Genomic DNA, 27,415 nt, shown 5'->3' on the forward strand with positions numbered 1-27,415 from the left:
CTCCGCGGAAGCTGGCTTCACTTCCGGGCGGCTTCTAGGGGCGGCTATGCGTGTTGCCATAGCGACCGTTTTACGTTAACTGGTTTGTAGCTTTTATCCAGGTGACTGCGAGACTGCGGGGGCAACTTGTCTTCCCATTTCCTCTCGGCTCCCTGCGGCCGAAAGGCCTTCCAGGCTCCGGGGGTCTGGCCTACGCTTCCGCGGCGGCCCTCGGGGCGGAATGGCTGCGGAAGAAGAGGACGAGGTGGAATGGGTGGTGGAGAGCATCGCGGGGTTTCTGCGGAGCCCGGACTGGTCCATTCCCATCTTGGACTTTGTGGAGCAGAAATGTGAAGGTAAAATTCATATCCCGAATCGTCAATCCTTTCTCACCTCTCACACCAACAGCCTCTCCACAAACTGCCTTTCATCTCCCCGGTCTCCACTACTGTCTGCCAGGTTTAGAGCTGGTTTTTAGGATGTGTTGCTCTCACTGCGCCCGTCCTTTCCTTCACGGAAATGAAAACGAGGACAGAGATACCTTTCTCCCTGGGCCCAAGCACACATCCGAAAAACATCAGACTTTAATCCTATGTTGAGTCTCTCACCCCATCCTGCACCTTTCTGCCCTGGGCAGGTGCACTGTTTGTGTGGGTTTCTTCAACAACTTCCCCAGTGACTTGGGAGGGGAGACGTCAGTTTGTTTCTGAGTTCCTTCTGATCCCAACAGTTGACCTAAAAGTGGGTGGGAGAAGGGTGTGTGATTACTCCAGCAGGCCCAGAGCCGGTGATCTCGGTGGCCTGTATTCCCTTTTTTGAGTTCTCTGACTCTCGGTTATACCAAAAATGGAGGGTATCTTACAACAAATGAGTTATGTAACCGTGTCATAACATTTCCTGTGAGGAAAGGGTACCTCCAAGTTCTGATCAGTTCACGCTTTGGAGTTCTGCATTCAGTTCTTAGAGACAAATTGGAGCCCATTCATGGAAAAGGAACCAGAAACGATGTCATATGAATAATTCCAGGCTGTTGTCGCAGTTGTTTAGCCGGCCAAGACTTTAAGGGTAGCCATATCCATTAATCGTTTGAACATCTGTCTTATGTTGGAGGGATTAGACTTGTTTTTGTAAGGTTCAGTGAGATAGAGCTAGGGTCAGTGGGTACAAGCTAGAGGGGAACAAATTTCTGTGAAGGAAGTGCTTCATAACAGAGTATCCCAGATAAATTAGCCTGACCTCAGGAGGTAATGAGCTCCCCAGCCACTAGCAGTGTTTGAATGAATCTGACAACAACTTAATGGAGTTATTATAGAGGGGAATTCAACTATCAAATGGTTGGTTATCCTGGATGATCTTTTAAGAGTCCTTTCAGCCCTAAGATTCCATGAAGCTGGTAAAGAGGAAATTTACTTTGACCACTGAATCTTTTCATTACATTCTCATTGCCATGAGCAAAATTCAAATAGTATTTATTAAGTATTGTTCTTACAGGTAATTTTTAAAATAAGTTCAAAATAACTTTTATTTCTGCTCTTTTTAAGAATTTAAAATGCTATTATGAGACTGATGAAGCATGTGGTGGTATTCTGACCTCCTTTAGGAGAAAAAGGAAATTATGTCACCTTTTGATTCCATTTACCCTACTGAATGAAACTAAATGCTGAAATGGAAAAAAAAAAAAAAAAAGCATTGTTCCTTTAATCCCCAGATGTCAAAAGTGGCTGCATCTCAGTTGTACTCACCTGATTGTGTAATTTTACAGGGAAACAGTAATCCTCAGCCTTATAAACATGTAATGTAGTAATTTGGCTTCAAAATTAACTGAAAACAGCTTTAGTAGCTGCTATATTGCATGTATGCCCAGTGTTATATAGAGCAGATGCCAGGAGAAATGGAAGTAACATCCCAGTGACACTTGAAATAATAATGTTTATATTTCACTGACTTTGGGTTGTCAATGTGCTATTCATCACCTCAGATAATTTAAAAATTAGTTTTGTACTACTCTGTAATATCAGCCTTTATTTCAAAATTTATTGAGTGTCGTTCGGCCAGAAGATGAGGATAGAAAGATGAATAAAACAAATCCTTGTACTTGAGAAGTTTGCAGTTTGGTGGGGAAGACAAGCAGGTAAATGGAATTTAAATGTAAAGTGGCAGGTGTTGGGGCTTCTCTGGTGGCGCAGTGGTTGAGAGTCCGCTTGCCGATGCAGGGGACACGGGTTCGTGCCCCGGTCCGGGAGGATCCCACCTGCCGCGGAGCGGCTGGGCCCATGAGCCATGACCCTGAGCCTGCGCGTCCGGAGCCTGTGCTCCGCAACGGGAGAGGCCACAGCAGTGAGAGGCCCGCGTACCGCAAAAAAAAAAAAGTGGCAGGTGTTATAATAAGGGTAGGCACATGGTGCTGTGTATTGTAAGAGTTCAGAGGAAGTAATCTAACTAGCCTAGGAGTTGGGAGTGGGTAGCAGATCATGGAAAATGTGCCACTTGCAATATTTTGGAGAATGGTTAGGAGAAGGGGGGCCGGGTAAAGGCAAAGAGATCTAAGGGCTTGAGCAAAGGCATGGCGCTTTTTTGTCTTTTTGTGTTACATTTGTCAGTATTCCAAGTAATTGTGTATTGTTAAGAGTGCAAAGTTTGGGTTTTGGAGTGGTGGGAGTTGAGATTTGGGATCCAGTCTTGGAGGGTTTTGTCTGGTCTTCTAAGTATTTTGGATTTATTCTCTAGGCAAAGAGCAGTAATTGAAGAGTTTTAAATAGAAAATTACAGAAGTTAGTTTTGCATTTTAGAAAGATCATTTGGGGGGAACATTATAAAAAGGGGGTTTATTGTTTACAATTCATGAGTTTGTCTTCTTTCCTTAATCACATTGTAGCTTCTTGAGGGAATATGTATCTTTCTAATCTACATTGTTTCACACATATGATCATTCAGTAAACATTTGTTTTTATTTTTATTTCATTATTGATTTATATGTAATAAAGAAGGCCTAGTAACTTTCAGTAAAATTTGGATCAGCAAAGTTCCAGTATGATAAAATAATCTGGAACCTGTTGTAAAAGGAATTATTTAAAAACTATCAACAATAATGTTCCATTTAAAGTTTATAAAGAAATTGTTGCCTTATATTATTGATTGATAAGTAGCAAATTAGTGTTCATATTCCATATGAAGTAGATTTTAAGTAGGAAAAAAAACCTGTTTACAACTAACACTATACACACACACACACACACACACGCATATATACATCTTTTTTTAATCCCAAGAGTTTAAAGCAGAAGAGCTGGTTTATAAGACTGAGAGTTCTATTTGTAAGACAACTAGAGTGGACTTTGATATTTGCATTAGTGAAATGACTTGTTTTTTTACACTATGCAATATTTTTCTTTTAAATTTAGTTTTTGATGATGAAGAAGAAAGCAAATTGACCTATACGGAGATTCATCAGGAGTACAAAGAACTAGTGAGTATTTTTTTACGTGATTTTAAATGTAATTCGAATAATATTAATTCAAGATGTTCTGAATTTTAAAAATGGATTTTTCCATTAAAATTCTTTAATTAAAAAATTCCAATCTACCCTAATAGTACTACCAGTTGCATTAGACTCCAAGTGTTCTCTGTGCATCTCAATCCTTATGACTCTAGAATGTAAGAAATAGATTTAGGACAACTATTTTAAGGGATCTTGCATCTGGTATTTAAATTTTATTCTTATTCTTTTGCTGATACATCCAAGGGAGTGTTAATTATTAATTTAGCCATGTTGTCTTGAGATTTTAAGAAATGCCTCTGGGTAGCAGAAGAGTTATACCACATCAAACTTCATAACCTGACTTCAGTGATTTCTGGGAGAGTAAATAAAATTTCATTTGATTCTCTGCAAAATTTTTCACTTTTTGTTGTTTGTTTTTTCAGTGAAAGACATTGTCACTGCCATATAATATAATTTTATGTAGATTAATAATTGCAAACAAGCATTTGATTATACTTTTCTAAACTCAATGTAAAATTTGGAATTTGGAATTTTTCTATGTAAATTACAAAAATTTAACTTTCTATTTTTAGGTTGAAAAGTTGTTAGAAAGTTACCTTAAAGAAATTGGAATTAATGAAGATCAATTTCAAGAAGCATGCACTTCTCCTCTTGCAAAGACCCATACATCACAGGTTTTTTGTTTTTTTTTCTGCTAATATATAATTTTAACAAAAATGCTCAGATTTCACTTAAATTTACTATGTTTGATTGTCAAAGTATAATATTCTAGACATTGTGAGAGTGAAAAGCCAATTTATCACATATGGGTTCTTTTTTATAACAACCTTGAGAAATGATCATTTGAGGCATAATGAACTGATGCTATTAAAAAGGAGATTTCTGAACTCAGGACTATACTAGATCACAGGCTTTATGCAAACTACTGTTTTATTTATATAGATCTCTGACAATTTTGCAGTTGCCCGGTTTCTAATCTTAGCAGGTACATAGTGCACAGTTCCTGGGCTTCCTTCTCTTAGAACTAACTTTATTGTCTCATTAGTTCTGCAGTGCTGGATTGAAGTAGGTCTTATGTGTATTTATAACTAATATTTACTGACGGCTCATGCTAGCTGCTGTTTTTTTTTTTTTTTAATCATTTTTCATTTTCACCAAGGTCTTTATTTATTTATTCTTGGCTGCATTGGGTCTTCGTTGCTGCGTGCGGGCTTTCTCTAGTTGTGGTGAGCGGGGGCTGCTCTTTGTTGTGGTGCGTGGGCTTCTCATTGTGGTGGCTTCTCTTGTTGTGGAGCATGGGCTCTAGGCGCGCAGGCTTCAGTAGTTGTGGCTCGCAGGCTCTAGAGCACAGGCTCAGTAGTTGTGGCACGTGGGCTTAGCTGCTCTGCAGCATGTGGGATCTTCCCAGACCAGGGATCGAACCCGTGTCACCTGCATTGGCAGGCGGATTCTTAACCACTGCACCACCACCACTGCACTAGGGAAGTCCCTAGCTGCTGTTTTAAGCAATTGGCATGTATTATCTCATTGAATCTTCCTGACAATCCTTAAGAAATTGGTACTATTTTACTTCCATTTAGAAATGAGAAAACTAATGCACAGATATATTAAGGAACTAGTGCAAAGTCCACAGCCAAGTAACAAAGCCAGGATACCAGCCCAGGCACTCCAAGTGAGAGCCCTTGCTCAGAGATTGAGTATAGGGATATGTTACTACCAAATAGTTTACCAAATAAACTATAATTCCTTATAGTTTAGTGAGGATTGTCTATGATGTGACCTGAAATTATTATTTTTAACCTTCTCCTGCTATCGTTCTCCAACACATTACACACTCTAGTAGTTCTGGCCACTTGCTCTTGTAAGCATCCATGTGCCTGGCTTTGCTCATGGTAGTCCCTTAACCTGGAATGTTCAGCTCCCACCTCCTCCTCCCTCCATCCTTTCCTTAGCCAGAGAAGTCCATCTCATCATCAGGGTGTGCTGAAATGCAACTTTCCTGATCCCTCTAGTCAGACTAGCACGCATTCTACCTCACTGAGCACTTTTACATTTTCAATTCAATTCGACTGCCTTGAATTATAGTTTCTTACACATCTGTTTGCCTTGAAGAATTTATTGAAAATTATTAACTAGTATTTAAATTTAAGGCATTGGTATTTGTTTTTATTTTCCTTGTTCTTCAGGAATATTTTCTGCTTTGGTTAATATTTGTCAGCCTCTTAATTAAATTATTATGAATGAATCTGAATTACGTTGTGAAAAAAGATGTTCATAGTAATAGTAGTCACATCCATCTTTTGTTTTCATTATCAGGATGACTTTAAATTATTAAATTATTTTTGAATGAAGATGTTCAGAATTTTAAAATACTGTTTTCAGATCAATAGTAACACATCCTTCTCTTTTGCTCAGTTATACAACACCTTTTGATTTGAAGTTGATAGGTAGTACAGCCTTGTTGTGTACAAGGAGGTAAGCCTTCTGACACAGACAGACCTGGATTTGAGTCCCAGATCTTTTGTTTATTTTCATTTACCATGGGCAAAGTTGTTTTACAGTTTTCCTTTCTTATCCATTCTGATTCTCAGTTTCTATATCTATAAAATAGGGGTAGTATCTACTTTGAAAGGTTTTTATGAAATTTGAGCGAAAATGTTCATAAAGCATTTAGCACAATACCTGACACATATAAGGTGGTCTATAAATGGAAGCACCTCTTAATTAATGGTAGCTTTTTTGGTGGTTGATTAGCAGGGTGCTAATTAGGCCAAGGTCATGTGTTCAATCCCCATGTGGACTAGTTAGCTCTATTCTCTTCTGGAGCAAACTCTTAGCCCCAGATACTGAAGGTAACATGATTGAATCAGCACAAGGCCATCGCTGTTAATCAGAAAAACAGCCCAAAGCATGCTATTTACTGCTTTGCAGCAATAATCTAATCTTTGTAAATAAAGGTCAGAATGCTGATTCCATTATGCTACTATAGGGTGCCTAAGAATGAATTCAAGAAGCCAATTTCTTGCCTAGAGTAGTTTAGGAGGTACTTTTCATTTTGTTCTGGTCTGTTTGGTTTGATTTTGATTTTTTAAAACAGCTGCCAGCTCCCCTCTCATTGATTGTACTGCTAAAGCCGACCTGCAAAATTCTTTTCACCTGGTTTGGTCATCGTTAGCCCTAGACCACTGGTCCTGGCATACTCTTTGTGTATTAAAATCAGCAGTAGTAAAGAGTGCATCAGATGAAGACCTCTAGTTTAAAAACAACCACAACCACAACTACCATCTCTGTTTCTTTTCTTGCTTTCTTGCTTTTCCTCCCTCCCTCCCTCCCTCCCTCCTTTCTTTCTTCCTTCCTTCCTTTTCTTTCTTTCTCTCTTTCTTTCTTTCTTTTTCTCTTTCTCTCTTTCTCTTTCTTTCCTTTCTTTTATCTCTCTCTCTCTCTCTTTCTCTCTCCCTTCCTTCCTCCCTTCCCTGCTCTGTGCAGCACGCAGATCATACCTTCCCCACCAGGGATGGAACCTGTGCCCCCTCTAGTGGAAGCACATAGTCTTAACCACTGGACCGCCAGGGAAGTCCCAACAAAAAGCTTTTTAAGAGCATGTTTTCCTGTCATATATGTGTGACTTCTCAAAAAATGCTCATGAATTAGGATATCTTTCTACAGACTTCAGAAAAATATAATAATATAATAAATATTGAGATACTTATTATTTCAGTTGTGTTCAGTTGATTTTCTAATTTTATGCTGTTTTTCAGTTGAAGTAGGCAAAAATGGCTTCTTTCATTGCTTGTGATTTTTTTTTGGTGAGGATAGAGCTCATCTTTGATTTCTATGTATTGCAAGAGCCAGGGATGACTATATGGCAAGAGACAAAGTGTTTTTGCTTTTGTTTTTGTTTTTTATTTGATTTGCTTTGACTTTTATAAAGTAGAAATTAACACTTTCAGAAACATTTGTCCTCTAATAATAGTAATTTGGGAAAATTATGCTTTTTTCCCAATAACTTGTATCATTGAAAATATTACATATGTGGTATAACTTTCTTTTTCTAAAAATACACACAAGATAATTAACAATATCTGTGTGACTTCTAGTAAGATTTAAAAAAATTAATAGACTATTTTTTAGAGCAGTTTTATGTTTACAGAAAATTGAGCAGTTAATGTAGTGTCCCTTTTTATTAACATCTTTCATTAGTGTAGTATATATTTTTTCTTTTTTTTAAATTGAAGTATAGTTAGTGTAGTGTATTTGTTGATGAGCCAATACTGATATGTTATTATTAAGTAAAGTCCATAGTTTATATTAGGGTTCACTCTTTGTGTTGTACAGTTCCATGGATTTTGCCAAATATATAATGTCATATATCCGTCATTACAGTTTCACTGCCTTAAAAATAGTTTCACTGCCTTAAAAATCCCCTGTGTTCCACATATTCATCTTTTCCATTCTTGCACCAAACCTCTGGCAACTGCTGTTCATTTTACTGTCTCTCTAGTTTTGCTTTTTTCCGAATGTTATATAATTGACATTGTACAGTATGTAACCTTTTCAGACTTCTTTCAGTAAGCAATATGAATTTAAGTTTTTTTCATTGTTTGATAGTTTATTTCTTTTTATTGCTGAATAATATTCCATTATATGGTTGTACCACCATTTGTTTATCCAGTAACCTTTTGAAGGATATTTTGTGGCTTCCAGTCTTTGGCAATTATGAATAAAGTCACTATAAATATTCATATTCAGGCTTTTGCGTGGACATAATGTTTTCACCTCATTTGTGTAAATACCTAGGAGCAAGATTGCTGGATTATATATTAAGATTAACTTCAGCTTTGTAGGAAACTGCCAAACTCTCTTCTAAAGTAGCTGTATCATTTTGCATTTTCACCAGCAATGAGTGGGAGTTCCTGTTGCTCCATGTCTTCAGTAACACTTGGTATTGTCAGTTTTTTGGATTTTAGCCATTCTAATAGATATGTAGTGGTATCTCATTGTTTTCTTCTACCCATTTTTTTTTTTTTTTTTGCGTTACGCGGGCCTCTCACTGTTGTGGCCTCTCCTGTTGCGGAGCACAGGCTCCGGACGCACAGGCTCAGCGGCCATGGCTCACGGGCCCAGCCGCTCCGCGGCATGTGGGATCCTCCCAGACCGGGGCACGAACCCGTGTCCCCTGCATTGGCAGGCGGACTCTCAACCACTGCGCCACCAGGGAGGCCCTACCCATTTTTAAATTGAGTTGTTTGTTTTCTAATTGTTGAGCTGTAAGAGTTCTTTGGATATTTTTGATACAAATCTCCTTTATCAGATATGCGTTTTGCAAATATTTCACAAAATATTCTTTTGTGGCTTTTCTCTTTATTCTCTTAACAATGTCTTTCACAGAGCAGAAGTTTTTTATTTTAATGAAGTTCGATTTATTGATTTTCTTTCATTGTTTGTGCTTTTGGTGTTATATCTTAAGAAATCATTGCCAAAAGCCAAGGTTTTCTAGATTTTCTCTATGCTATCTTTTAGAAGTTTTATGATTTTGTTTTTTACATTTAAATCTATGATCCATTTTGAGTTAATTTTTTGTGAAAGGTGTAAGGTCAGTGTTTAGGGTTTTTTGTTTTTTGTTGTTGTTTTTTTTTTGCACGTAGATGACCAATTGTTCTAGCAGCATTTTCTGGAAAGATGATCCTTTCTTCATTGGATTGCCTTTGTTTCTTTGTCAAAGGTCAGTTGACCCTGTTTGTGTTGGTCTGTTTTCAGGTTCTATTCTGTTCCATTAATCTCTTTTTTCTTTTACCAATATCATACTGTCTTGATTATTGCAGTTTATAGTAAGTCTTGAAGTCATGTAGTGTCAGTCCTCTGACTTTGTTCTTTTTCAATATTCTGTGGTTATTCTGGGTCTTTTGTCTTTCTATGTAAATTTAAAAATCAGTTTGTTGATATCCACAATTAACTTGCTGGGAGTCTGATTGGGGTTGCATGAATCTACAGATCAAATTTGGGAGAACTGACATGTTAACAACGTTGAGTCTTCTTATTTATGAACATGGAATAGCTCTTCATTTACATCATCTTTGATTTGTTTCATCAGAATTTTTTAGTTTTCTTCATATAGATCTTATGCATATTTTGTTAGGTTTATTCCTAAGTACTTCTTTTTTGTGGTACTAATGTAAATGGTATTGTGCTTTTTATTTCAAATTCCAATTGTTCATTGCTGGTGTATAGGAAAGCAATTAACTTTTGTATAATAACTTGGCATCCTGCAACCTTGCTATTACTTATTCTAGGAATTTAAAAAATTGATTCTTTGAGATTTTCTACAGACAGTCATCATCTGTGAATAAAAACAGTTTTATTTTTTTCCTTCCCACTCTTTGTACCTTTAATTTCCTTTTCTTAATGCATTAACTAGGGCTTCCAGTATAATGTGGAATGGAAGTAGTGAGAGGGGACTTGTTCCTGATCTTAATGAGGAAGCATCAAGTCTCTCACCATTAAGTATGATGTTAGCTGTAGGTTTTAAAGTAGATGTTCTTTATCAGGTTAAGGATATTCCTCTTTATTCCTAGTTTGCTGAGAGTTTTTATCATGAATGGGTGTTGGATTTGTCAAATACTTTTTCTGCATCTATTGTTATGATATGATTTTTCTTCTTTAACCCATTGATTACATTAATTAATTTTCAGATGTTGAACCAGCCCAGCATACCTGAATAATTCTCACTTGGTTGTGATGTATAATTCTTTTTATATATTGTTGGATGCAATTTGCTAATACTTTGTTGAGAATTCTTTGTCTACTTTTGGTATTAGGATAATGTTGGCCTCAAAAAATAAGTTTTTTTTTTTCCCTCTGCTTTTATTTTGGGAAGAGATTGTAGAGAATTGGTATAATTCTTCCTCCCTCCCTCCCTCCCTCCCTTTCTTTCTTTCTCTCCTTTCTTTCTTTCTTTCTTTCTTTTTCTTTCTTTCTTTCTCTCTCTCTCTCTCTCTCTCTTTTCAAGTATCTTATCTGAGGGAATTTTTCATATGCACATTCAAATACAGGTAAATGCTGCTCTGAATCTTGCAGGGAGGGGTAGTGGGAAAATAGCATAGAAATTGATTAAGTTAAAAATAGAAGAGATAGTGGACTTAATAGTTATAGTTTTTTCCCCCTTAATCCTTTGAATCAGTAGAAAGGCTTTCACATCAGTTCTATAGGCTATGCTATTGAACTTCTGCAAATAAATATTTAATCACTATTCTTTTGAGAAATAATATGAATCTATAACTTTTCTTCAAAATTTTATCTTTTTTGTATAGAATTGCTATAGTTTTTTCTTTAAATGTTTGGTAGAATTCACTAGTGAACCCATCTGGACATGGTGCTTTTTGTTTTGGAAGGTTACTAATTATTGATTCCATTTCTTTAATAGATATAGACTTATTCAGATTTTCTATTTCTTCTTCTTTGAGTTTTAGCAGGTTGTGTTTTTCAAGGAATTGATCCATTTCATCTGGGTTATCAAATTTGTGATCATAGAGGTGTTCATAAAATTTCTTTATTACCCTTTTAGTGTCCATGGGATCTGTAGTGGTGTCACCTTTTTCATTTCTGATATTAGTAATTTATGCCTTCTTCATCTTTTTTTTTAATTTAACCTGGCCAGAGGTTTTTCAGCTTTATTTATGTTTTTAAAGAATCAACTTTTAATTTTCTTGATTTTCTCTATTGATTTTCTATTTTTCAATTTCATTGATTTCTTCTCTAATTTCTATTATTTCTTTTCTTAACGCTTACTTTGGATTTAATTTGCTCTTTTTGTATTTCCTAAGGTGGAAGCTTTGATTATTGATGTTAGATATTTCTTCTTTTCTAATATATGCTTCAGTGCTTTACATTTCCCTCTAAGCACTACTTTTGCTACACCCCACAAATTTTGATAAGTTATATTTTCATTTTCATTTAGTTAGAAATATTTTTTAAAGTTCTCTTAAAACTGCTTCTTTGATTCATGTGCTATTTGAAAGTGTGTTGCTTAATCAAGTGTTTTAGGTTTTTCTAGCTGTTGTTCTGTTACTGCTTTCTAGTTTAATTCTGTTGTGGTCCTAGAGTATCCTCTGTATGACTCCTATGCTTTTAAATTTATTAAGATGTGTTTTATGGCCTGTAATGTTGTCTATTTTGGTGAATGTTCCATGTGAACTTGAAAAGAATATGATTTTTCTGTTGTTGGAGAGATGTCAATTTGATCCAGTTGACTGAAGGTGCTGTTTGGTTCAACTATGTCCTTATTGATTTTCTGCCTGCTGAATCTGTCCATTACTGAAGTCTCCAGCTATAGTAATGAATTCATTTGTTTCACCTTGTGGTTCTGTCCATTAATGGAGCAGCATAAATGCATGAAACCACTTGTACCTTTCAAAACTATGGTATGATTAACTCCAAGCAGAGATATGGGGTAACTTTAGGCTACGTATGAACATGTTTGGATATTTTTAATACTTACTTAAGTCAGAAGACTCAACGTTCATATTTTTGCCAGTGTGCTTTTCTCAAACATAGGTAACGTCACATTTGCTTTATCTCATACTCTTCTTTCTAAGTAGTTTGACATTTCAATTAATTTAAAGGATACTTAAGATTGTTGTTTTTAAACTACTTGCTAGCTTTTTGGAGTAACTCTTGTATTTAGTTTCTCTAATTGCCCTTATTGGAAGCTCTTAGGAGAGGGGTGATCCATTTCCCTGGACCAGCAGAGACCAACTGCTGTAAAGTTGTTAGGTTTAGCACACCAGTTTGATATTTAATCAAAAGGGCCAGAACAATTACTTTTATAGGAGTTTTTAGTTTAAAAAGTTCTTCCTTACGCTGTTCAATTTTAACACCCAGCCAGAAAGTTATTACTATATCTCCTTCATTCTCAAATGGAAATTTTCTACCATAGTGTCTGAAATGAGAATGCATTTTATAATTGATGGCATGTTATAATTTAATTGGCAGGGTTTTTTCCTTTTCTTATTGATACACGAAAGAATGGTTTATTTTGCCAATCTATGGAGTCTTAGAATTGACAAAATACTGTATTACTATTATTGTTATTATTATAATACTAATTTGCAGATGAAGAAACTGATGCCCAGAAGCCTAAATGATACGCCCAGAGTCATGCAGCTGGCCCAGAGTCATGCAGCTGGCGTATGGTTAAACTGGAAGTAGCCTTTGATATCAAGGGCTCATTTTTTGCCCCCATTGTATCAATAGTTCTCAAACTTTAATGTTATAAGAATTATGTGGGGAGATACCTGGGTACCCATTGTCCAGAAATTTAGATTAATTATGTCTAGGGTAGGGCTCAGGAATATGCATTTAATAAGCCCTCTTTCCCGCATTTCTTAGATGGGTTAAGAACACTGTTTGAGAAGCCCTGCATTACAACTTTAAGGATCAGCTCAAACACTGACTTGCTGATAGCTCTAGTTGACACATTGCCTTCAAGTGTTTGTTGATGAGGATAGAGTGCTTGATATTACTAATAAGATGTCTAAGAAGGCCAGAACAATGTTATGTGGTGGTGTAATCCCATAAGGGAGCCCTGGCAGACCAGACATAACTACTCTATTACAGAGGCTGGCTGCAGTTGTCTTTAATACTGATCACTGGGCTGCAACTTTATTTTTGTTTTGTTTTTAAGATTTTTTTCATGTGGACCACTTTTAAAGTCTTATTGAATTCGTTACAATATTGCTTCTGTTTTATGTTTTGGTTTTTTGGCCGCCAGGCATGTGGGATCTTAGCTACCCGACCAGGGATCCAACCCGCATCCCCTGCAGTGGAAGGCGAAGTCTTAACCAGTGGACCGCCAGAGAAGTCCCTGGGCTGCAACTTTCAGTTAAACATAGATGACACCTATTTGTCATCCCCTGCCCTGGGCCTTTTGAACAGTATATGTGAATTTAAAGGAAAAGAAACTTTCCCGTCTTTTTTTCCTGGGGAGATACATGGGTATCCTTATACATGGGACTCCTTATAAATGTCACAGAGAGCTGCTTTTACACTTTATTATTTTGTTTTGCTGTACTGCTTTTGTCTAGGATGTGAGCTGGTTGCTGCAGGAAGGACTCCTTCCTCTTTGTTTAGAGCTCTTTGATGGAACATTTGTTGAGGTGTGTCTTTGACATTATCGCTGCTGCCTACCTGGTGAACAGTAGCACACCCTCAGTTACCTCTGCATGATTCCTGTGGTCACCTTTTCCATGAATGTCATGTAAAGCTTGAAATAAGATTTGAGTAAGGTGAATAATATCTGAGTGTTTTCTTTTGGGTTTTCATGCATTTCAAATCTTATTCTTCTTCTTACTGATTAGCTTGGGGATTTGTTTGCTTTTTGATATAACAATAGTTCTCTGTAGCTAAGAGAGTGTTAATTTGGGTACTCTAGGTAGATACCTTTATTGTTTTTTCTTAATTTATTACACTTCTGTTTCATCCAGAAAAAGATTTCTTATCATCATTTCTAACTCTACTTCTTCCATGAAACTTTCTGCCTATAGGACTACTACAGTTGTGTTCTCACATTACTCCTACCACATTATGCTTATTTTCCAGGCTTCATTTTTCTTTTTTGGCATTTACTCTTATTTGATTTGGTAATTTCATTAATTCAAGGATTATTTTGTAGTTACTGATTTATCACCAAAGAGTAAATTTCAGGTTGACAGAGGCTAAGCCAAATAGATATCATCATTTTGGCTGAAAAACAGATCCGGATATTGCAGTGGTAACTTTAAAAAAGTAAGCCCAATTCTGGTGTTGTTTTTCTGAGTTGCTCAGCACTGGCTCATTTGGAAAATGTATCACTGTCTGCCTTAGCTTCCTGGAGGGTGGGGATGGAGGGGTTGGGAGAGTCAGCCTCTTGAGAACCTACTTTAAAGGTTTTTAGAATAAAATCTTAAAATTGTCCTTTTGAGTCATCTAGTCATAAATAACAATGCAGCATTCTTGAATTAATGCACCTTTTGCAGTGGAAATGATTTGAGTGTTTGGGAAATAGTTTTAAAACTTGAATCTTCGTTTAACTTCCTGACTTCTTTTCACAGGCCATTTTGCAACCTGTATTGGCAGCAGAAGATTTTACTATCTTTAAAGCAATGATGGTCCAGAAAAACATTGAAATGCAGCTGCAAGCCATTCGAATAATTCAAGAGAGAAATGGTAAAAGATTGAATTTAGAAATCTAAGTGCTAAATGCATTTTTTTGGTGGCAGTTTTAACTAATATGGTCTTGATGTAGCTGCCTTGTATAAATTTATTTCAAGTTGGAAAGTCTATGGCTGACTTAAGAGATACAAGAGTGCAAACTTCCTGATCACTGAGTGGTTGACATCTCAAAGAAAGCAGACCAGAATTTGATTTAATGTTTTAGGTTTCAGGGAGCTTGATTTTTCTGCCCAGCCACTGCATTTGTGAAATTCAGCATTTTTGAGTTGTCACAATTACAGTTACTGTCGAGAGAAGGTGACTACTCTTCTTCTGGCTTTATAGGAGACAGTGGTTCTCAAGCTTTTGGAAGCAGTTGGAGGGCTTGTTGAAACACATGTGGCTGTCTCCCCATTTCTGACTCAGTAGGTCTGGGGTAGGGCCTAATACTTTGCATTTTTAGCACGTTCCTAGCTGATGCTAAAGCTGCTGGTCCTGGGCCCGCACTGAGAACTACTGTTCTAGGGCAATGGGCAGATAGGATTGCGCCACCATCAGGTGGAAGAAAAAGCAGAACTCAAAGCCCTTGGTAACTACCTTTAGCTTTATCTTTTCCTTAACTCTCTGCCTAAACTCACGTTCTTTCTAGCTCTTCCTGCTTTTCTTCCCTTCCTGTGCACTTGAAGTATATTTGACATCTTGACTCAGAACATCAGGGTTTCTAACCATACTTCTTGTTTTTGTACTATCTGCTTTTCACCCCAGGTGCTTATCTCAGTTTCCCATTTCTGACTCTGATGACCTTAATACCTGTGTATTCCTTTGCTTAATAGATTGCCACTGATATTCCTTACCATGCCAAACTCTAATGGTTTGGCAGCAGGGCCTTTTCTTTGCTTGTTTCTTGAAGATATGGGAGCTATAGTTTAGTTGTACCGTTTGCTTTTAAGGGTCTGGAGCATGCAACAATAGGGCTTCTGTTGTTACAGGGCAAACATTAGAATGTTGCAGGGCCTTTGTTGTGGGTTCTCTCATTTGTCTGATCTGTGTAAAGTCTATATCCTTTAGAGCCAACCACCATCAAAACTATTCCCTAAAATCCTAAAATTCATTTCACAGCAGGTAAGACAGCTGTTGTCTGTGGTTTGGAGATAGCACCATCCTAACCCTGAACGATGCATGACACTGTGCTGTTGCTTTGGTGTAAATAAGTTTGGAAAACAGTCTCTTTTTCTTTGTTTCTCTACCGTGGTTAGCTTCATAAAATCCCTTTCTCTTGTGTTTTCCTGCAGCTATGCTTTATTCTGACCTATGGGAAAATTTGAATAATTATTTCGTGTTATTTAAAATTATTTTGGGGGGATCAGTTTTTTTTTTTTTTTTTGTGGTACGCGGGCCTCTCACTGTTGTGGCCTCTCCCGTTGCGGGGCACAGGCTCTGGACGTGCAGGCCCAGCGGCCATGGCCCACGGGCCCAGCCGCTCCGCGGCATGTGGGATCCTCCCCTACCGGGGCACGAACCCACATCCCCTGCATCGGCAGGAGGACTCTCAACCACTGCGCCACCAGGGAAGCCCAGGGGGGATCAGTTTTGATAAAAGAAATAGTGAACTTGATATTGGTACTCTATAGTTTTCAATTTAACCAGAAACATTTAAATTTTAATTAAAAGAGAACAGTTACACATAGCTTGTATCAGCTGGGTGCCTCAGGGTGCCATTAGCAGAATACCTCAGTGAAAATGGCCTAAGCAGTAGGAAATTATCATCTCAATTGAACAAGAAGTCCAGAGGAAGGGAGGGAAGAAAGGTCCAGGGTTGGTTAATTTGGTGGCTCAGTGATGTTATTAAGGGCTCCGACATGGTTCCTCTTTATACTCTGCCATTCTCAGGATCTTCTCTCATGATTGCACTCTGGCTGCATCGAATGCAGACTTTAATATCTCATGAAGAAAAGGGATGTTTCTTCCTGTACATCTTTTTTTTACTAGCAAGACAACACTTTCATGGAAGCCCCCTAGGAATTTTCCCCTTAGGTCCTATTGGTCAGGATTGGGGTGACATGCCTTTCTAAACCCTCTGGCAGGGGGAATGAGACCAATTGCAATTGGCTTAAATCATGAGTCACTCTTGTGGGGTCGGGTGGGGCCCTGCCTCTGTGTACTTGGCTGCCTGGTAACTGCACACATATGGCTTATATTAGCAAGGAAGGACGAGGGGAATGATGTGGAATAATGCTGCTGTCAAACCACAGGGTGTGACAGTTTACTTACATTTAAACATAAACTAATACTTAGTTCTGCCATGAATTTTTAATACTTGTATTTAAGAATTTCACTTAACATAAATCCAGAGCAAAGTACCTTAGAGCAATGTTGATTGCACTCAAAACTGCAGACTGTTTGTTTATGTGAGAAAAATTCAAAGGCTCTCTGGATTCTGGTTGTATCTCATCAAAGAATTTGGGGAAAATGCAAATCAGAGCATTATTTTGATGGTTTTGTTACCGAGTCTAAGCTCGTACTGCTTGCTGCACGACAGGCCAGTAATCGAGAGACAAGTTGGGCTAGTGCCCCAAAGAACCATCTTGCCTGAGTTAGAATTCAGGCTCATTTTATACTAAAAGGGGAGGGAGTAAAGTCAAACCTTTTCTGGTTCCCATCAGCCTCTGGAGGGGATGTGTTAATTTCTTCCTCCCTGCAGTCATTCACAGATGGGCCTGGTCAGGAAGTTTCCTGTGAGCTAAACAAAGCTATTTTAGCTTAATGCTTATTACCTGGGAAGCAGGGTTCCCAGAGATGGGCCATTATGCATAATTTAAGCTTATAGGTAACATCCCTTTAGTGATTAACTTGTAATAGAATATAAAAGTGTCTTCCTTATTACAGTTTTGAGGTATTGCATACTGTTGTTTTATTCTTTCCTTAGTTTTTAAAATTTTCCATAAAAGGTGAATAGGAGAATACTAATTGTATAGCTTTTGACTGAGCAAAAATGCACTTAAGACCAATTTTCTGGTTGTGATACTATACTATAGTTTTGTAAATGTAACCCTTGGGGGAAACTGGGTAAAGAGTGCATAGCATCTCTCTGTATTGTTTCTTACAACTGCATGTGAATCTGCAGTTATCTCAAAATGACAAGTTTACTTTACAATGCATTTAAACATCAGGGGATTAGAATAATAAAGCTACTTTAATTTAGAGCAGATCCAAAATCCCATAGTCATATATGGATAAAGAAATGGAAGGTAAAAATTAGGGGACATGCTGTTAATGTTTTGGGAATATAATAATTATAGATAAAAATAGAACGCTTATTACCAGTCTACCTGCTTATCAGGAAGATATAGGTAATAAAGTAAATGAAACCAATGCTTAAAATTGCTTGCCATGAATTACTGTTTGCTTTGGGCCAAAGTTGGTACTGCCTTGGTTTATAGTTATTAGTCCAATATTTGAATAGAAGCTCTGAGGGCAGAGGTTGTTTTATTCATCTTTATATTCCCCTTAAGTGCTTAGCACCATTCTTTTTTGCATGTAGTAAGCGGGGCCCTTTTCAGTAGCATTTGTTGTAGTATGAATGAAGAGTATTAACATGCTGTTTCAATTAATGATGTATTTTATATTTTGTTTTGTAAATGCTTTTCTCATTTAAGGAATACTTTTGAGAGCATAGTTTCATTATTAGGAGCTTATTGAGTTCAATGGTATGTCCTGTATAGTATGATTATGGAAGATAATAGCTTAAATATAAGCTATTTATTCTATAAATAGCTTATATTAATTCTATAAATTGCTTATATTAAATATAAGCAATTAATTTCTATTGTCGTATATTATTATTGTTATTTTAAATAAGCAATACAAATAATTACCAAGAGTCATTTCTAGGTAAAATTGTGCTTTTTTGGTGGGGCTGATTCCCTAAAAGAAGAAAAAGTTAAAAAGACCATAGTTACAAAGATAATAGCTTAGAACATTTTTTTAAAGTGATAGATCTTAATAAACTTATTTGTACTTCTTGGTGAACTAGAATAGTGAAAAATAAGTGTTTCAGTTGAGTTGATATTCTTCTGTATGGTCTTTGGTTTTGAACAGGTGTATTACCTGACTGCTTAACAGATGGTTCTGATGTGGTCAGTGACCTTGAACAGGAAGAGATGAAAATCCTAAGAGAAGTTCTCAGGTATGCTTCTTTAATTATTTTTTGAATGGATCATTAGTAATATTACAGTATGATCTGCATATGTTCTTTTTACCCAAAAAAATACTGTGAACTAGTAAAATATCTGAATTCTCTCCTAAAGACTATGAAAATGATTTATCATTTTATTTGTTTATAATTATGTATATATTACATTTCTTAATGGACAGAAAAAATTATTTTCAGATGACATACCAGATCAGCATAGATGGGAGGGTCTTCCTCCACTCCCATCATGGGAATAGGAAACTAGCCACCAATGGGAACAAGATGCAGTAGACCCAGCCTGATGCCTGGAAGGGCTGTAGTGGCCTGAGATAAGCAGGAAACTCCTTGGCTTCTGGATCTGGGTATTAGAGGAGGCTTATGCCAGGTGTCTCACAGTAGGAGGTTGGACATCCCAGACTCCACAGTCCAAATAGCTGACTCTTTGCTGGTCTCTTTCTTGCCTCAGTTACGTGATTCTCAGCCAAATGCCTGGCATGGAATGTGCAGCCCACTAAAGGGGCGTTTCCCCCTTTGGGCCTGTTGTCCCCTGACCCCTATGGGAATTTTAGAAGAGAGGGGCAATTGAGCACTTAATATTTAAATCTATGGGAATGTATAGGTTTAAGGCAAAAGGATACCTGCAGCTATTTGTGTCCCCTGCAGAATGGGGCCTTGGCATTTGGTGGCCCTGGCTCTCCACTCTAACCACATACATGACCATCTTCTAGCATCCTGTAGTCCTCCCACCTACCCAACTTGTCCCCGGTTCCAAAGCAGGAGGGAGGTTAGGTAGGATGGTGGTTAGGAGGATGGGCCTAGTGGGGGACTGTGGAAGGAGCTGTAGGACTTTGTGCTGAATTTCAGGGGATTTGAGTGGTTGTGGGGAGGGAGGCAAGTTTGCGGGTGAACCCCGGCCTTTCCTGCCAGGTCCTCCTTTCCATGGCGAGGGCAAGTGGGAGCCTGAGACAACACACAACGCTCTGAGTTGAAAGATTTGAAGAGTTAAGGATATTTGGTAATAGGTTTAGAGGACTGGCAGTTTTGACTTGTACTGGTTGCTTTTGTTGGTTGATTGGTGGTTTGAAAACTGATCAGCATTGTGCTTCTAGATTTTACTGTATTTTCTACGGGCTTCTGGGGGCGGTGTACTACTGCATAAGCAGTGGAACTTAATCCTGAACATGTATGAGAGTTGAATTGGCTATTTTCCTAAATCAGACTTGCCTCAGTGAGCAGTTTACAAAAGCTGATAGGGCTTTGGCATAATGGCATCAGGAGAGCTGTGTGGTAGCTCAGATGCCATGGAAAAACTAGAATGAGGGGAGAAATGGATCTTAGGAGGAATGTAACTGATCTGTCTAAAGAGAGAGATCGAAGTCCATATTCATGAGATTTGCCATTCACATTTGGGCTTAGGATTTCAAACCTGTTGTTCTTTGTTTAGCTAGGGGTCCTTCACATCTCCAGAGGAAATAGGTAAACCTGTATTTTATGTGGCTAACTATATTATGCTGTTTATGCCTATGTATGTCTTTCTCAGTTGATTGTAAGCTGCTTTAAGTTAAGCCTGATTATTTCCATCTTTGCTTCCAAAATTTCTTGCACATATTGTAAGCTTAGGTTAGCACGTTGCCTGTTGAATATTTGTTCTTTGACCAAAAGAGAACGTTTACTTTTCTACTTTATTTTTGTATATTTCAGAAAATCGAAAGAAGAATATGACCAGGAGGAAGAAAGAAAGAGTAAAAAGCAGGTGCCTACAAAACATATTAATATAATAGAAATATTTCATTGCTGCTATCCCTTAGGTTTACACCTGGGTTTTCTATTAAAGTTTAAGCTTAGGTGGAACGACACAGTTCCTCAGAGTATTCATATTTTCTTGGCAATTCTGAGCATTTATACTTGACTTTATAATTTTATTCACTTTATAATTCATCCAGCGACCTACCTTTTAAATTCCCGATAAAGAATGAAATTGTTCACTCCAAAAAAACTGTACGTAATACCATTCATTTTTGGGGGAATTTTTAATAGAAATTCCCCTTAATTTTATGAATAAAAGAAGATTAAAAAAAATTTTACTTCCCCACTCGCCTTGATTCCTTTACTGTTTTGAAACAGCATCTGCAGTTAATACTGAGGGTCCCTTGTAGACTTTAACATTGCCAGCTTGAAGCAGAATGATTCAGTTTCACATTTCCTGGCATACTCCTCTTTCATTAAGAACTGTTTCCATAAAGGGCCCAATCTTTCCTAAGGATCAATTAAACATGTATCTGGCTGAGGTGAGGGAAGATAATATTTATTTTTTCCTCCCCCCTTTTCTAGCTGCTTCCCTTTCCACATTTTCTCAAATCTCCCTGAAGGGAGAGTGAAACCTAATATAAAGTAATTCTCAGTTGCTTGAAAGTCATTTTCCTTTTTTTCCTTCAATGACTATGATACATGCTTGTATCATTTACTATATTTGAAAAAACCTATTTTACTCCAAGGTAACCAATGAAGAGCAAAAGAGAGATGTTTTAGGATTTAGAAGGGATTTATGTATCTTTGAGTAAATCTCCTTTTAGTAAATGGAGGTGAAATTCATAGTTAATAATATTTTTTAATGTGGGAGTATAGAACAGAAACTCGTTCAAAACTGCTCTCAGAAGACAGTAGTACTGGGAATTCCCTGGTGGTCCAGAGGTTAAGACTTCGCACTTCCACTGCAGATGTTGCCGGTTTGATCCCTGGTTGGGGAACTAAGATCCCACAGGCCGGGCAATGTGGCCACAGACACACACACAAAAAGACAGTAGTATTGACTTTCTGATTTATATGTAAACTATATCAGGCTTCTTGAATAATAATATATTTCGGGGTGTATGGTTTTTTTAGACTTCACAATAAATTGAAGTGCAATAAAATGAGGTATACCTGTAAACCAGTTTGTGGCTGCTTCAGGCATATCACAGTAGTGGTATTATTATTATATTTTTTAGATTATTTTAAGTGAAAAAACACCTTATAAATCAGTGATTTTATTTCTTTTAGAGTATTTCTTGGTGTCTTAGTCAAGGTCACATGAGTAGTAAGAGTGAAGCCTAGGTTTGAACTCACTTCTTTCTGAATCCAAAGTCTTAACCAAACTAGTTATTCTTAGCACTGCATGATTGGAAATGAGAATGTTTACCTACCTCAAAAAGTAGAAGATAAAAAATGGTGGAAACATCTTAAAAACTTTGGAAAAATAGAATCTCTGATTTATTATCCATTCAGTAGACAATAGTTTTTTAAACTAATGTGTATGAATCCCTTAAGTAGTGAATTATTCAGAATTAATCTAAAGTATTTGTTAAATTATATTGTTGATTCCTGAAGCTATCAGAGGCTAAAACAGAAGAGCCTCCGATGCGTGCCAATGAAACTGCAAAAATGAATAATTCCCAAGGAGATGGTGAACATTTTGCACACCCACCCTCAGGTAAGGTTGAAATGTACTGAAATTTCTGAATAATATGAATACATAAACACTGTAAAGAGTGTGTTACTTTCTCATACATACTTCACCCTCAAAAATCCTGTGAGGGGGCCTCCCTGGTGGCGCAGTGGTTGAGAGTCCGCCTGCCGATGCAGGGGATGCGGGTTCGTGCCCCGGTCTGGGAGGATCCCATGTGCCGCGGAGCGGCTGGGCCCGTGAGCCATGGCCGCTGGGCCTGCGCGTCCGGAGCCTGTGCTCCGCAACGGGAGAGGCCACAGCAGTGAGAGGCCCGCATACCGCAAACAGAAAAAAAAAAAAAAAAAAAAAAAAATCCTGTGAGGGAGTCTTGAATGGCCATCGGTATTTAATGTTCTTTGTGAATTTAGCTAAAGAGGTTGCTTGTAGGAGATAGCTGACAGAGAGGGCGTAGCCCCCAAATTTCTAAGTGAAGCTTGGAACCCAGAGCTGTGATCAAAATTCCTTGGGGAAGCCCCCAGCCTTTATGCCATGACTACAGCATTCAAGGTATGTTCACATAACATTTGGTACTCTCTTCCTTGACCATAATTACATGGTGTTTGAGAGTTAGAAGCTGAACAGGGAAAGATAATATTAACTTATTTTCCTAGTGAATTAAAACACAATTAGAAAATAACAGGTAGCCAATTTATTTAGAAGTTTAGTCAGAAACTATTGTTGAAACCAAAATTGATGAGAATCCTTGTGGGAAATGTTAGTGGATGATCTTGTTCACTATGTGACAAATCATTTTCAATATATGTATTCTGATTTCCTTTATAAGAAGACAGGTAATTCTGAAACAGAACTTGAATCATGATCATGAATTTACTTCATTTTTATTATGGATTTCTGTGGTTTTTAGGTGCATGTCCTTTTATCAATTAAAAAAACCCGTAACTCTGTGAGGTAGATATTATGGTCCTTATTTTTCTTTTATTTTTTTAAAACAAGAAATTCAAGGAACTTGAGTGAGGTCCAAAATCACTGAGCTCTTAAATAGTGGAACTGTGACTTACCTTGGTCTTCTGACTCCAAATCTTGTGTTTTTCTACACTTCATAGAAGTTTTATAATTGAGATAGATAGGTTTGATGTTTATCCACTGTTTTAAGGAACTAAATGCTTACTTGATAAAACAATGGGGCATATGAAACAGAAGCAGGTTTATGAAGTTATCTGGCTTTTTCCTTCCTAGCAAATCTAATAATTTCTTTTCTTTTTTCATATTCTGCAGGTTCTGAGTAGAATAACCTCATTTGAATCATGTCTGTGAAAGCACCTGCTTTAGATTTGTTTGAGTGCTTTTAAAATTTGCTGGCCTAAATTTAGCTTTTTGTTTTATATAGACCTAAGTACATATACTGTTCTAATCTTGTGTCTGACATAATTTGAATACATTTGCTTATCTGACTATTAAGTGAAACTATTATAGAAAACTTAATCTCAAGCCATTTGTAACTCGATTATGCACATTAGCGGTAGAGAAACTGGCAGATAATTTCAAAAGTAATGATTTTAATTTTTAAAAACTATTCTATTTTTTTAAAAAATGAGTATATCTGATATTACGGGCAATCACTGCATACAAAGTGCCCATGAGAAAGGCCTAATGTGGGAGGAATCATAAAGGTGTTTGACCTCCTGCTTATCCCTTTGCTCATGTCTCTCCCTGGTTCCTGCTGGAAATGGATAGCATCTGTTCTCAGATTGACGCAGGGTTGCCAGTGATGAGATGATCTTTCTTTAAGCTAGCTGGCTTTCCGATTCTCCATTCTTAGAAATCAGAGAAGTTAAGTATTTTCGCTTCAGGTACTTTTCTCTCTAGTTAGAATATAAAAGGTGTTCATAACCAACAAACTCAAGGAACTGTCCAGACCAAGTATATGAATTGAATATAAATGCTTATGTGCCTGGGATTCCCCCATCCTCAGAATTTTACTGTCTTGTCCCCAGCTCTGTGGTTCCATATTTGGGGGCTAAGCCCACCACTGCTCAAAGTCACCATCATATGAATGGCATGTTTAATTTTGTCTGCATATTTTGACCAACTTGTTGAAGCTCATCTTCATTTCTGTTTAAGTTAGTTCTGAGCTAGCTCCCTGTATAGGTTGGTTGGAGTGTTAGCGGCGGCCTCATCTCTTCCATGGAGACTTCCCTTTCTGTCCAAGAGCCTGAAGAGCTTTTCTTCTTCTAACCTCCCTGGCACTGCAGTCAGTCCACTCACCCTGTGCTAAAGCAGTGATCCTTGGGCAAGTTTCTTGCTCCTGCAAAGTTTTATTTCTGGTTTTACCGTGCTGGATTTTTAATCATTTAGAGACATGAATATCACGTTCTCCCATGATGCTTTTAATTCTTGGCATCATTTTTATGTGTCTTTGCTTGTCTCACCAGCTGTCTTTCATAGTCCATGTATTACAGTGAAAATGTTTTATCTTAAAAAAACCCCACCTTATCTTATAATAAAAAATGTCTCGGGCTTCCCTGGTGGCGCAGTGGTTGAGAGTCCGCCTGCCGATGCAGGGGACACGGGTTCGTGCCCCGGTCCGGGAAGATCCCACATGCCGTGGAACGCCTGGGTCCGTGAGCCATGGCCGCTGAGCCTGCACGTCCGGAGCCTGTGCTCCGCAATGGGAGAGGCCACAGCAGTGAGAGGCCCGCGTACAGCAAAAAAAAAAAAAAAAAAAAAAAAGTCTCAAAAGCAATTAGCATGTTAATCCTGTCTCTTGGCACAGTTACCATATAACTGGAAGGTATTGAGTACTCATGTTCTATCCGCTTCCAAGTTCTACTTACTGTATTTATTTATGTAGTTTTTTACATCTTTATTGGAGTATAATTGCTTTATAATGTGTTAGTTTCTGCTGTACAACAAAGTGAATCAGCTATATGTATACATATATCCCCATATCCCCTCCCTGTTGAGTCTCCCTCCCATCCTTCCAATCCCACCCCTCTAGGTTATCACAAAGCATCAAGATGATCTCCCTGTTCTACTTACCTTAAAATCTTCATTTTTTAAATATGTTAGTAGGTTTATAGTTATCTTCAGTATGTAGTACAGATTATTGATATTACTGGCACTTATTCCTCCAATACAAAAAATTATAGCTTTATAATAATTGTTCTGAAAATATAAGGTCACTTAACAGTTTTTGCCTGCAAGCAGAAGTTTGAAAGCCAAAATTACATTGTTAGTAAGGGATTTTAGTGCACTGTTTATTTGGCTTGTATGGCAACCTTGTATTACATTTTACTGTAGTTCTAATCTTTAGACAAGAATTATATCTTTTTGTAGCTATAGTACCAAACAGCAGGAGCTTGGTATTTATTTGTTGAAATGTCATTATTCACAAGAACAGTAGTTCAAGCTCCTTGAGGACAGGGACCACATTTATTGTTCTCACCCAGTGCCTAGCACAATGTAGGCACTGAATCAATGCATGCTGAGTGAATGAGTATGAGAAAGACCCAAGTATTATTACCACTAGCTCATTTTGGTGAACCTAGTGTAATAACTTAATATTTCTTATAATATTCTAATTGGTCTCTGTCTGATTACTGCCAGAAGTTAAAGTGCATTTTGCTGATCAGTCAGTACAACCTTTGACAAGAAAGCTGGAAACGTTGCCTGAAAGTTCCTCCCTCCCACAAAAAGACCTGAAGATTCCTGGCTTTGAACATGCAAACATTGAGGGACCAATAGCAGTAAGTAAAAAATATTACTTTTTAAGAACTATGAGCAAAATGATAAAGTACTAGGAACAAACAGTGTAAACAGCCATACACACTTGGCTTTTATTGCGGTCTTGAACTCAAACTTCTAATTTAATCAGTCAGTGGGTATCTGTGCCACTTATGCAGACTTGATTTTTCCTCCTCTTATCTGACCCAGAATTTATCAACACTTGGAACAGAAGAGCTCCGGCAACGAGAACACTATCTGAAGCAGAAGAGAGATAAGTTGATGTCCATGAGAAAGGATATGAGGACTAAGCACATACAAAATTCGGAGCAGAAAGGAAAACCTACTGGGGAGGTAGAGGTATGGCTAGCTCTAGTATGTGAAAATTTGCAAATCTACAGGTGGGATTCTCAAAATCAGCATATGTGCTCTTGTAGATCTATTCATATTAACCTCCCTGTTAGTGTAGCACCTGCTAATAAGTCTCTTCTAGGCAGTGAGATGGTTGTGATAGGAGGATTTTGTGAAGTAGAAATGGTAGCAGTTTTATGATTCTTTACTTGCCCTGCTCTGAGCACTGAAGGGTCAGCCGTCTGTTTTACCTGAGCCTTTTGAAATATTTTATCATAGAGCAGCTTCAGTACCCTAGCCACCACCTCTTCCCCAAGAAGAGATTTTTACAAAGAAGAGATTTAGGGAACTCAGTCCATGTGTGGCTTTTTTTTTTTTTTTAGTTTACTGAATGTTCTAATATTTGTTCAAGGCAGTATGTTAGGAATTTTAGAAAATGAACCCATCTTATACTACTGTAGCCAATTTTTTTTCTTTTATTTTTTTTTTAAGGAAATGACAGAGAAACCAGAAATGACAGCAGAGGAGAAGCAAACATTACTAAAGAGGAGATTGCTTGCAGAGAAACTTAAAGAAGAAGTTATTAATAAGTAATTTTAAGAACAATTTAGCAAAGCAGTAGTTCAAAATTTCTTAAAAATAAATTATTTAATCCTTAAACAGAGCCTGTTAGTTTCAAATACTTGTGTTTGTAAATGCAAATATAACCTTATTGTTACTATTTTATTAAACATTTGAGGTAAAGGGTGGCGGGGAAGGCAGTTACTTATGCTGACCAGTTCAATACAAATTTCTGAATAATGTTCTCTCATGGAGAGAAGGTATAGAAAGCTGATAGTGCATTCATTCATTGTTTGTGCTAAGCATTGTGTTGCATGCTAAGGATACAGTAGCCTAGTAGATCAACAGGGTCCCTGCTTTCACGGAGCCAGTGAAGAGCCAAGTGTTTGTTAGAAGGGAAAAGGGCAGTGTTTTATCATAAACAGGGTCCTGCAGCTGTCAGTATGGCTAGCATACAGACAGAATGAGGGAGGGGGTTAGC

At 37.5% G+C, this 27,415-nt stretch overlaps 1 protein-coding gene across 1 annotated transcript; it reads left to right on the plus strand.

Moving 5' to 3' along the window:
- Positions 1–27,033, plus strand: CFAP36 (cilia and flagella associated protein 36). The gene is made up of 10 exons (XM_060116702.1): positions 1–335; positions 3,381–3,445; positions 4,051–4,152; positions 14,563–14,677; positions 18,761–18,848; positions 20,556–20,607; positions 22,221–22,323; positions 25,906–26,045; positions 26,233–26,382; positions 26,866–27,033. The coding sequence occupies exons 1-10, from the start codon at positions 221–223 to the stop codon at positions 26,965–26,967; spliced, it is 1,032 nt and encodes a 343-aa protein (XP_059972685.1). The 5' UTR covers positions 1–220; the 3' UTR covers positions 26,968–27,033.
- The last annotated feature ends 382 nt before the right edge of the window (positions 27,034–27,415 follow it).

The sequence above is a fragment of the Mesoplodon densirostris genome, chromosome 14 (genome assembly GCF_025265405.1).
Source record: "Mesoplodon densirostris isolate mMesDen1 chromosome 14, mMesDen1 primary haplotype, whole genome shotgun sequence".
Classification (NCBI taxonomy): Eukaryota; Metazoa; Chordata; class Mammalia; order Artiodactyla; family Ziphiidae; genus Mesoplodon; species Mesoplodon densirostris.

Excerpts from the sequence above, each read along its gene's own strand:
- CFAP36 (XM_060116702.1), top strand. The coding sequence starts at position 221 with ATGGCTGCGGAAGAAGAGGACGAGGTGGAATGGGTGGTGGAGAGCATC. Across the intron at positions 18,849-20,555 it reads ATCCTAAGAGAAGTTCTCAG|AAAATCGAAAGAAGAATATG; the intron begins GTATGCTTCTTT and ends TGTATATTTCAG. Across the intron at positions 26,046-26,232 it reads ACATTGAGGGACCAATAGCA|AATTTATCAACACTTGGAAC; the intron begins GTAAGTAAAAAA and ends TATCTGACCCAG.